This window comes from Nerophis lumbriciformis, linkage group LG26, assembly GCF_033978685.3.
Source record: "Nerophis lumbriciformis linkage group LG26, RoL_Nlum_v2.1, whole genome shotgun sequence".
NCBI lineage: Eukaryota > Metazoa > Chordata > Actinopteri > Syngnathiformes > Syngnathidae > Nerophis > Nerophis lumbriciformis.
The window spans coordinates 7,721,345-7,733,585 of NC_084573.2; the positions used below are offsets into that span (position 1 = coordinate 7,721,345).

At 42.3% G+C, this 12,241-nt stretch overlaps 1 protein-coding gene across 1 annotated transcript in view; it reads left to right on the forward strand.

The window, feature by feature from the left end:
* Positions 1-12,241, forward strand: part of syne2b (spectrin repeat containing, nuclear envelope 2b) — a 296,242-nt gene that overhangs the window by 57,148 nt on the left and 226,853 nt on the right. The window contains exons 23-31 of the mRNA XM_072916123.1: positions 6,092-6,282; positions 6,424-6,499; positions 6,599-6,699; positions 6,775-6,895; positions 6,971-7,261; positions 7,344-7,939; positions 8,011-8,166; positions 8,232-8,382; positions 8,502-8,660. Coding sequence (XP_072772224.1) covers positions 6,092-6,282; positions 6,424-6,499; positions 6,599-6,699; positions 6,775-6,895; positions 6,971-7,261; positions 7,344-7,939; positions 8,011-8,166; positions 8,232-8,382; positions 8,502-8,660 — 1,842 coding nt within the window. The remainder of the gene's footprint in view (positions 1-6,091; positions 6,283-6,423; positions 6,500-6,598; positions 6,700-6,774; positions 6,896-6,970; positions 7,262-7,343; positions 7,940-8,010; positions 8,167-8,231; positions 8,383-8,501; positions 8,661-12,241) is intronic.

Here is a 12,241-nt window from a genome sequence, read left to right on the forward strand (position 1 = left end):
TTGTGAGGCAGATGCACTAACCCCTCTTCCACCGTGCTGCCCTACTTTGAATCACTTTTTGGCAAACACTAAGTTGTTGTTGGGGGTTGATTTCAGCTATTAAAAGTGTACTTCGACTAATTCTCATACACCATACTTGCCAACCCTTCCGGATTTTCCGGGAGACTCCCGAAATTCAGCGCCTCTCCCGAAAACTTCTCGGTACAAATTTTCTCCCGAAAATCTCCCGAAATTCAGGCGGAGCTGGAAGCCACGCCCCCTCCAGCTCCATGCAGACCTGAGTGACGTGTCAACAGCCTGTATTCACGTCCGCTTTCCCACAATATAAACAGCGTGCCTGCCCAAACACGTTATAACTGTAGAATGATGGAGGGCGAGTTCTTGGTTTCTTATGTGGGTTTATTGTTAGACAGTTTCATTAACGTCCTCCCAGCGCGGTAACAACACACAAAAACAGCAGTCATGTTTTATTCTACCATAAAGCAGTTCATCTGCCGTAAACAGCAATGTTGTTGTAATGTATTGAGTTGGAGGCAATAAACAGGCTGTAGACTTCAGAACAGACTCACACACTTGACGTCAGGTGCGCAACACCACGTAAATCGTTGGCCAACCAAAAAGTAACCCCAGTACGCTATAGCCAACATTCACCAGGAGATGGCAACAAACAAACATAGATCACTCTATTACATTCCTCCCCTTTTAGAAATGGAGAAGTTCCTCAAAATAAATAAACAACCCAACCAAAAAATGCAGCAGCTCAATTAAAAAACTGTACTTAAGCCACATTCTTTTTTTTTTTTTTTAGTACTGAACTCTTAACCCTCATTTGTAAACTATAACATGCTTATTATACAAACAGTATTTGTACACCTTTAACACAGATTTTTATACTGTCTTCAGAGATTCAGTTTTTTTGGTGGTACTCGAAACCTTTCTGGGTAGGTACCCAGAAAGGGTGTTCAGCATGGTTAGAAAAATAGTGACAGAGAATAGAACAAGGATGGACAATTCAACCCTTAATAGTGACAGACAATAGAACAAGGATGGACAATTCAACCCTTAACTCAACAATGAGTAGATGAGTGTTATGTGTGTGTATATGTGTAAATAAATGAACACTGAAATTCAAGTATTTCTTTTATTTATTTATTTATATATATATATATATATATATAAATATATATATATATATATATATATATATATATATATATATATATATATATATATATATATATATAGCTAGAATTCCCTGAAAGTCAAGTATTTCTTATATATATATGAAATACTTGACTTGGTGAATTCTAGCTGTAAATATACTCCTCCCCTCTTAGCCACGCCCCCGCCCCACCCCGACCACGCCCCCCCACCCCCCACCTCCCGAAATCGGAGGTCTCAAGGTTGGCAAGTATGTCATACACTTAACTTGAAGTGTAATCTAATAAATTATGCACAGATGAGCTGTGTCAATATCAAAATATTATGTGGAGTCACTCTTTTGCAACCAATAAAACATTAATTTAATCAATACATCCAAACACTTTATTAATAATTATTATGTGCATGAACAGAGAACAGTTACTATTGTATGTAGATTCTAAACAAAGAGGTTTTAGCACATTAACATCAGATCGATAACAGTCCTTTACAATCTTATTATAGAAATGGCCAACTCTTTCATTTATCGGACACAAAGAAGGCTTAAATAATTTCAAGGATTCAAGGAGCTTTGGACTGAGGTCAACTACTAAAGAAAAACAGTAATAAATAGGCAATAAACATAAGGCACTTAACAAAAGGTAGGACTGAGAACGCTGTGTAGAATGAAGTAGATGGGTTTAAATTGCACGTTTTGATTACTATGTTTATGTGCAGTCAGTGTGGGAAGGAGAGGGAGGAGAAAAGAAGAGGAAAGGGAGACTATGGAGCACGTTCAGCAGTCTGACAGCTTCAGGGAAGAAGCTGTCTCTGAGCCTGGTGGTTTTACTCCTTAAGATCCGCAGCCCATTGCCTGAGGGGAGCGGTTGAAAGAGTTTGTGTGCAGGGTGAGTGGAGTCATGATGCGGAGGGCCCTCCCCCCCTGCATCTTTGTGTGTAGTGTTCTGAGGTTCAAACCCACATCATTACAATGACCACAAATAAAAGTGTTTGTCTTACATGTAGTAATCAGTTGTGGACAGACGAATCCCCAGCAATGCAGATCGTTGTGTAGTTGTCACGATCAATGACTTGGCTGCTGATGGCATCATAGCAGTAAAAATAAATGTGTCCTCTTCACTCTACCCCAGTTGTACACATATTACAATGTGCAACATAAGCCACTCATTTTGGTTTTGGTTTGGCGGTGACTTCATCCCTCAAAGAAAAGCAACTGACTGGCTGTCTTCCCTAACTAATCCCCACACCGCTCTTTCTAAGCGTGCCGTTAAAGACTTGTGTTGCGAACTTCTTCCACCCATCAACAAGAAAACATTAAATATGATTAGATTTAGTTTCTGGCAATTTTGTTTCGTTTTTATACGTTAACTAACATGTCAGTTAATTGTGTTATGGTCTTAATCAACGTGCCTGTGTTTTTATTAAAGCTCCAATGTAAATCAACAAACCCCAAATAAGATAAACAGCTTCCAGCCCAGGGCGGGCATGGCTGACTCAGTGGGCGGGCACGGCCCATGACGCCAGGACTGATTTTATTCAATTGTTTACGCCCCCTGCCCTTGGGTTGATTAGTTAGTAAGTTAGCTAGTTAGTTAACAACATAACTCAAAAAGGTCATTGGCGGATCAATATCATTTCTACTACGTTGCCATACATTGTTAGGAGCCTCAACTACTATGTGTGTGTTCATACTAGCGCCCTGCCTCCACCCACAGAGAGTAGATGGCTGATAAGAGGCTTCGCTCCGTTTCTTTCATTCCGCTATATAAAGCTCAAAAAGTTACAAGCACATTTTGATTAAAATTTCAAGAAATTTTTCAGACATGTGATAAGCAACAAGTGCTTACATTTTGCGGATGATCCGGATGACGGTCTAGATTCAAGGTGTTGTTTTTTTGAAGGACCTAGTAAATGTCTGCACTCTCCTTGTGCTTTTCCAGTTGTATCTTGTTTAAGGCTGCAGCTAACGATTATTTTTCTATCGATTAATCTATAGATTATTTTTTCGATTAATCGGTTAATCCATCCATCCATCCATTTTCTACCGCTTATTCCCTTCGGGGTCGCGGGGGGCGCTGGAGCCTATCTCAGCTACAATCGGGCGGAAAGCGGGGTACACCCTGGACAAGTCGCCACCTCATCGCAGGGCTTAATCGGTTAATCTATAGATTATTTTTTCGATTAATCTATAGATTATTTTTTCTTTTACCGATTACTTTTTTTATTTAGAATGAAGATGAAAAAAATAAATGTAGGCCAGTTTTTTCAAAAGGCGTGGCTTTTATTTACAAAAAAAAAAGTATGGTCAACATGACAAAATATTCTGTAGCAATGTAAACATTTAAAACTTTTAACATTTAACAAAATTAAAAGTAGCTTATTTGCTTTTTAATGTGAAAATATAAAAGTAAACATCCAGTGCAAATCTTAATATTCTGCAATAGTATAAGGATTTCAAAAGTAAAAGTATTGCTTATTTTGCTTTAAAATGTGCAAAAATAAAGATAAACATCCAATACAAAAAAGTGCAAAACGGAAATATTCTGTAACAACAGTGTAAACATTTCAACAAAAGTAAAAGTATTGCTTATTTGCTAAAATGTGCAAAAATAACGATAAACATCCAATACAGCGTTAAAGAGGAGCGCGTCTTTGTAAACACTGAACAGGCACGCCAAACGCACCTCTCAGAGCGAAACGGTGCTTTAGTTTATGAATTTACAACGCAGATACAAATTACACATTCATGTTTTTGTGTAATGATGACAACGTATACTCACGCGGACGTTTGACTAGTTGATGGTGATGGCAAGAACGCTGTCGGGTGTTTTCTTTTCAAATGTTCGTTCATAGCAGTTGTGCTGCTATGATAGGCCATTTTCACTCGACACAGTGTGCATACAACGACATTATTAGGCCCTTTATTGAAATACTCCCACACTTTTGACGACTTTTGGCGTGCTTTTTTCCCCTCGCTCGCGTTGTCTGCTTTGCGCTCCGCCATGACATTAGTGTGACGTAAATATGCGACGTGTCGACGCACAAAAACGGCGTCGACGTATTTACGTAACCGATGACGTCGACTAAGTTGACGCGTCGTTTCAGCCTTAATCTTGTTTACTTACACTTCTGCGTTACATGAGCAAGAATGCATTCAATTAAATTTTTCCTCGGTGTGTTGCAGTCGTCAGGAAGTAGTATTTGCCATCAAGTTGAATATGCTGGTGTTGTCTTTTTTTGAGCCTACAAAGTGTTTGTACTTTAAGTATAGTACTTTTTACACAACAGCTGTTAGATTGTAACATGCATCCTAGTTTTAGTTTTTCGATACCAAATGTTAGATATGCCACGTAAAATCATTAATGCTAATTAGTATTTTGAAAAGCCTTACTTTTGAGCGTTTTTTTTTGCAAAGAATGCTTGCTTGGTTTACAGTACATGGAAAGTTGCAACTTCACCTATAGCCTTTACCAGTCAAAGAGCCATTTTGACCAGTTTCACAAATTATAGAAAACAATGGGAGCCGCAAAATTTTTTTTAAATTTTAAATGAAATAACACTGCATACAACTTTTTTTTTTTGCTTTGTGCTATGTTCAAACCAGGGGTCTCAGACACGCTGCCCACACCTTCATGTGGAATTTGAAAGCAGGTGCGGCACGCGGGTTTAAAATGAATGGCGCTTGTCAGCGTCATGCGTTCCGTGATGGTACAGCATATATCACCCACAACAGCCAGCGTGCCTGATCAGCCACACGTTGTATGGGGCTTCCGCTTGCTCACGTAGGTGACAGCAAGGCATACTTGGTCAACAACCACAAAGGTCACACTGACGGTGGCGGTATAAAAAAAAACTTTAACACTCTTACTAATAATGCGCCACACTGTGAACCCACACCAAACAAGAATGACAAACACATTTCGGGAGAACATCTGCAACGTAACACAACATAAACACAACAGGACAAATACCCAGAATCCCATGCAGCCCTAACTCTTCCGGGATACATTACACTCCCCCCCCCCACCAAAACCCGCCCACCTCAACCGACGCACAGAGAGAGGGGGGGGGGGCGTTGATGTGTGAGGGAGCAGGGTTGGGGTGGGAGCGGGGTTTGGTGGTAGCAGGGGTGTATAATGTAGCCCGGAAGAGTCAGGGCTGCATGGGATTCTGGGTGTTTGTTCTGTTGTGTTTATGTTGTGTTAAGGTGCAGATGTTCTCCCGAAATGTGTTTGTCATTCTTGTTTGGTTTTGGTTCAAAGTGTGGCGCATTATTAGTAAGAGTGTTAAAGTTGTTTTATATGACCACCGTCAGTGTAAACTGTGTGGCTGTTGACCAAGTATGCCTTGCTGTCACGTACGTGTGCAAGCAGAAGATGTATATTGTATATCAAGTGTTGGGCTGGCACGCTGTTAATACAGATTGTAGAGGGCGCCAAATGTTGTACCATCATGACACGCCCTTATTATAGCCATAAGGGTGAAAATCGGTGAATATTAATCCCGGGAGTTTTCTGCGAGAGGCACTGAAATCCGGAGGTCTCACGGGAAAATTGGGGGGTTCAGCAAGTAAGCTGCTGAGCCGCATCAGAGTGATCAAAGAGCCGCATGCGGCTCCGGAGCCGCGGGTTGCCGACCCCTGACCTAGAGGCAGTCAGGGTGAGTCACCTATGAATACGCCTGTTTGCCTTCCGAGTGCCGGTGCCGTATCTGCAACCGAAAGGAACGTCCCATGCCACAAAGGCTTCAAAATACAGTAATGTTGGATTTTACGAGAATTGTACCCGGGAGTACCGACGGAACTGGGTCGATATCTACAAAAGTGCTGAATTGGGTACCCATCCCTACATGTATCTGTGTTCTTTCACAACGCTCAGAAAACAATTGAGAACCGTTTGTTTATGTTCATTTTTCTTTCAACATCCTCTAGTCTTGCTTCTCAGCTGAGTGCAGACTCCAAGCAGGCAACCATTTGGAGACCTTAAAAGAGTTGTGTGACATGCTCAGTCCAGAGGACGCTCATCGTCTAGCCCACACTCAGTTGAGGGAGTGTGAGAGTAGCTTGGCTGCCATCCAGCGCCAATTCAGTGGAGACCAAGAAGCCCTACTGCCTGATTCAAGGTGAGACGTGACAGAAGACCAGAGTTGCTCAGTCCTGATAGAGAGGGAGTTAAAAAAATGCACCGAGTGTATTTCTCACCGATAAAAATATTCTTCTGTGCATTTGCTTCAGTTTCACAGAAGTCATTTTATGTTTCTCAGGATTCCTGTTGCATTCAATGACGATCAGACCCCACAAAAAGAAATTGAAAGTGGTTATCCATCAATTTCAACTGAGGTATCAATCTATTACGTCCACTGAAGCATGTAGATAACTATTACTTGTTTTTTGTGTGAATTTTTCTACCACAAAACCCTCCATGTGTTTTGTTTGTAGGCGTCACAGATGAAAATCATAGCAGCAAGTGTAGAGCAAAAAACTGTTAAAAAGCGGCCCCCAGTTGTGGAAGAAGTCATCAAAAAGGAAGCTTTAGAGAGGTAGACTGAATGGAAAGTTTCCTGGTTAAACTTGTTTGGGTTCATTCATTTAGTCTTTGTTTGAACAATTTCCAGATATGAAAACTGCAAGAAGTCTCTGCAAGTCCAGCTGTCTAAAAATGAACAGAGCATCAGCGATGTTCCCTCAGACTCTGGGACTCTAAAAGGTCTTCACACTCGCCTTCAAGAAATTCAGGTACAATGTCAGCATTTAACATTTACTTTGGACAAGTTTATATCGGCCAGTGACCAGGAGCGGTTTCTTCTTTAGTTCTTGAGGCAGGAGACGACATCTCTGTGGTCTGAGTTTGCAAACCAGTGCTCCCACTTGAGTGAAGACGCTGGTCTGGAGCAGGAGAAATCAGAGCTTGAGGATCTGTGGCGGGCTCAACAGTCCAACCTTCAGAGGAGAGGCAGCTCACTGGGTGCTGCTCTTCGACAAATTGACTCAACAGAGAACCACATGGTGGATTTCAGCGACCGCTTGGACCGTTACCTTAGACAACCCAAAGACATCACTGCCTTCACACTGGCCAACACCAACATCCTGAAAGACATCAAGGTCCTCTGTCCACTCTGATGATATGTTGAATTCTTTAAAACCTCTGTAGCAGATGGTAATTTATCTACTTCTACTACATTAGGAACTGGATGAAAATATCCAGAGTGAACTGGATCAGCTTTCACGTCTGGAGCCTGAATCCAGCAACCTTGATCCCAGAGACTGCCTACCTCTCTCCCGTGAGGTAGAAGCCCACAGAAACAGCCTGGATCAGCTTCGGCAACAAGTTCGCAAGAGCGAGGCGGCTGCTCGCGCTCTTGACCGCTTCCTCGTGTCACTTCGCACCTTAGAGGAGGACATCGCCGGAGTCCAGGGAGCCCCCTGCAGTGACACTGTGGCTCTGCAAGACTGTCGCGCCAAGCTCGCTCTTATTAAACAGAGTGTGGACAGTCTGAAAGACAAGGCGCCGCAGCTAGATCTGCTGTTGCAGGGGGCTCGGCTGACGGTCACAAAGGATGGTTCTCCTGCCTCCTGTCTAGACATGGTAAATGTCTTCTTGAAGAAGCTGGGGGAAGCTGATAGCGGACTTGTAGGTCAGCAGCAGAGCCACAAGAAAGGAAACCAGGGCAAATCTTTGGGATTGAGGAAGAGGACCCTGTTGGGAGAAGTGAGAAAGCTCCAGGACACCATCGAAACACGAGGCCTAACTGAGGCGTCCATGCCAGCCGTGCAACAGAGGTGTGTGTTGTGTTTTTGCAGTACTGCATTGTTTTTCTTTTTGTCCTTTCAAATATTCTGTTTCTTCTCAGACTTCGGGCTCTGTCTGATTTGGATGACCAGCTGCAGACTCTGAACTCAGAGCTCCAAATACTCAGGGACCTTCCGGAGTGTCAAGGAGAAGGTCCAAATCCCCTTGAGGAGCTAGACACTCAATACAAGCAGACTAAAACATCTTTGACTGACAGGTATGTTCTATTCATGCAAGTTGAACTTGGTCTGATGCTGTGACAAATATGTACATGACCATCAGGAAGCAGCAGTGCAGCATCCTGATGGAGCTGCTGAAGAAGTTCCAAAGCTATCGCAGTGGGCTGAGTAACACCATGCAGAGAGCCGAGCAGATCATCAGTGAGCAAGCCTCGTACCTGGGCAAAGACAACCTTCAGAGGATCATAACCAAGGTGAGCTCACTTCACTTCTTCTCTGTTGGTAATGAATAAACACGTGCATGTGTCCTGCACTTTAGTTCAGTTAAATCAGTCAGAGTGGGCCTTAGGTACTCATGAGTGCACTTGTCCAGGTCCAGGACATTAAGAAGGAGCTAAGTGGCCTCGGTGAGCAGATGGATGAGTTCAGGGGAGTTTCTAAGCAGCTGCAGTCTTCACTGAAGAAGTTTCCGGACTGCAGAGAGGCTCCATTTGAGACTGAGGCTGACATACTGATGGACAACTGGCTGGATGTGAGTGCAATTTGTTTTGGATCCGGAACAAAATAGAATACGATTTTGTATGTAAAGTGTGACCTCGATTTTCATGGCAGTTATGGTCCAAACCGTGTTAGATGGTATTCCTACACTAGGGAAGCTTTTTATTTTATGAACATTGTATGCATTTTAGGTCTCTTTAAACTCTACACATGCCCTTATTAACCTTCAACACACATTCATTAGCACTTACTACGCTCTAATACACTTTCTACACTGCTGTGTAATTGTAAAATATAACATTTGACACAAGTACTCACGAATGATGACTGAATAATCAGCCGCATGGCAATGGTGTCATCACTATACAGGCCTCGAATTTTAAGGTCAAGGCAAATGTTGCCTTAAAGGAGGGCTCATATTTTAGGGCACCAAGGCAAGTTAGAAAGGCACCAAGGCAAACATTATTTTCTTTCCAGGCAGGGGCTCCAAAGCATGTATGCATGCATACATATATACTGTATATATAAACTTTTTTTAAATTCATTATTAATATAAACACCGCTACAACAAAGATGACGGGAGAAGACGCTGTAGAAGGTGAGCCACGTAAACAAGACCGCCCACAAAACGGCACATCCTGATGCGACTGTCAGAAAGCGACTTGAAGATGGTCTGTCAAACATAATCTGTGCAGTATTTTGGCCAAGGAACCACCATTACATGTTATGTAGACCACAAGGAAGTGTTTGACATGTAGAAAAAAATCATAATATGCCCCTTTTTAATGCGCTTTATAATCCGGTGCGCCTTTTGTATGAAAAAAGACCTGAATAGACCCGTTCATCGGCAGTGCGCCTTATAATCCGGTGCACCCTATGGACCAGAAAATAAGGTAACATTGTTTTATTTTTAGATTTATTTTATTTAAGTTTCGTGTAAATGTTGTATTTATTTAGTTTAATTGTACAACAGACACTATGCAGGAGCTGTATGAAAAATATTATATTATTTTTTCCTCTATTTTCTAGATTTTTTATCTGTTTTTTTGTGTAAATTTTGTATTTATTTACTCTCATTGCCTATCAAATACTATTCAAGACTTCTATAAAAAAATATAGAAAATATATAATATCTTTTTATTACATAGTGTCCTCTATTTTTGTTTTTTTTATGTTTTTGTGCAAATGATGTATTTATTTATTTTTATTGCACAACAGATACTATGCAAGATCACTTTGAAAACATGTTAGATATGTATTTTTATTTTCTTTATTTTTCTCTATTTCCAGATGTTTGTATACGGTATATGTTTTTGGTGTCATGGTTATATTTATTTCGTCTTATTGCGCAACAGATATTATGCAAGAGCTGTATAAACATATCAATAGGGATGATGTTTGATAAGAAATTATCGAGTTTGAGCCCATTATCGAATCCTCTTATCGAACCGATTCCTTATTGATTCTCTTATCGAATCCAGATAGGTTGTTGTATATGGAAAAAAACACAATATTTGGTTTAACAAAAGCTCACTTTTTGTCATTTCATGATGCCTTTATCTCTATTTTTGCATTTTGATAGAGAGAGGTATTTTTATTTATTTGTATTTTTATTTTTTAAGTTATGTACATTCATATGTACATGTAGATGCTGTATCGGGACAGATCCATTAAGAGTTTGAGCAGAAATATGTCATATAGGAATTAACTATACACAACAAAATATTAACAAAATTATGTGTCACATGAATGGTTTTTGAAGTAACACCTTGAGACATGAAAAAAAACACAAGTAATGTAGAAAAACATGGCGTTTACTTTATGATGTCAAAATAAAACACAAAGCAGTTTGGCTAATGAAGATGAAGTCTAATAAAGCTTTGTTCTTCTCCAACGCCCCCTTGTGGTTCAGTACAACAGTTTGGCCAACAACAAATAGAGGAGTGACACCTCTCACTTCGAATACACAATCTTCACAGCCTTCGTTCAATTCGATGAGATGACAAAGCATTTTAGCTAGTATTGATGTTATTTGAACACTGATACAATTTGCAGTTAAATAAAGGAGTGAACATCTCAGTAAACAAACTAAAGACTTTATAAACAAATTGTGACAACGTTTACGACACATCGCCTGCTGCATGTTTCCTCACCTCATTAACTCTCAGGCACAGCAGCTGATGAACGCTGTATTGAGAAAATTAAAGCAACATCAAATAGTTTTTCTCCTTCGCTGTACACTTTTAGTGTGGGGACAAGTGCGTCTGTCTCCAATATTGTTCACACCTGTCACCATCTAACAGCAGTGCGCTCTTAAACGCACGCCGGGAAGCGAGGAAAAATTACGTTAAACAAAGCGCTTGACTCTTTTTAACTCAGAGAGGAAATCTCCGCAGCAAAGTCCGTCTCAGGAAGGGGAAGCAGTGCACTATCAACACCGTGTATGGCGAGGATGGTGTTCTGCTGACCTCGACTTCGGATGTTGTGGATCGGTGGAGGGAATATTTCGAAGACCTCCTCAATCCCACCAACACGTCTTCCTATGAGGAAGCAGTGCCTAGGGACTCTGTGGTGGGCTCTCCTATTTCTGAGGCTGAGATTGCTGAGGTAGTTAAAAAGCTCCTCGGTGGCAAGTCCCCGGGGGTAGATGAGATCCGCCCAGAGTTCCTTAAGGCTCTGGATGCTGTGGGGCTGTCTTGGTTGACAAGACTCTGCAGCATCGCGTGGACATCGGGGGCGGTACCTCTGGATTGGCAGACCAGGGTGGTGGTTCCTCTCTTTAAGAAGGGGAACCGGAGGGTGTGCTCTAACTATCGTGGGATCACACTCCTCAGCCTTCCCGGTAAGGTCTATTCAGGTGTACTGGAGAGGAGGCTACGCCGGATAGTCGAACCTCGGATTCAGGAGGAACAGTGTGGTTTTCGTCCTGGTCGTGGAACTGTGGACCAGCTCTATACTCTCGGCAGGGTCCTTGAGGGTGCATGGGAGTTTGCCCAACCAGTCTATATGTGTTTTGTGGACTTGGAGAAGGCATTCGACCGTGTCCCTCGGGAAGTCCTGTGGGGAGTGCTCAGAGAGTATGGGGTATCGGACTGTCTGATTGTGGCAGTCCGCTCCCTGTATGCTCAGTGCCAGAGCTTGGTCCGCATTGCCGGCAGTAAGTCGGACACGTTTCCAGTGAGGGTTGGACTCCGCCAAGGCTGCCCTTTGTCACCGATTCTGTTCATAACTTTTATGGACAGAATTTCTAGACGCAGTCAAGGCGTTGAGGGGATCTGGTTTGGTGGCTGCAGGATTAGGTCTCTGCTTTTTGCAGATGATGTGGTCCTGATGGCTTCATCTGGCCAGGATCTTCAGCTCTCACTGGATCGGTTCGCAGCCGAGTGTGAAGCGACTGGGATGAGAATCAGCACCTCCAAGTCCGAGTCCATGGTTCTCGCCCGGAAAAGGGTGGAGTGCCATCTCCGGGTTGGGGAGGAGATCTTGCCCCAAGTGGAGGAGTTCAAGTACCTCGGAGTCTTGTTCACGAGTGAGGGAAGAGTGGATCGTGAGATTGACAGGCGGATCGGTGCGGCGTCTTCAGTAATGCGGACGCTGTATCGATCCGTTGTGGTG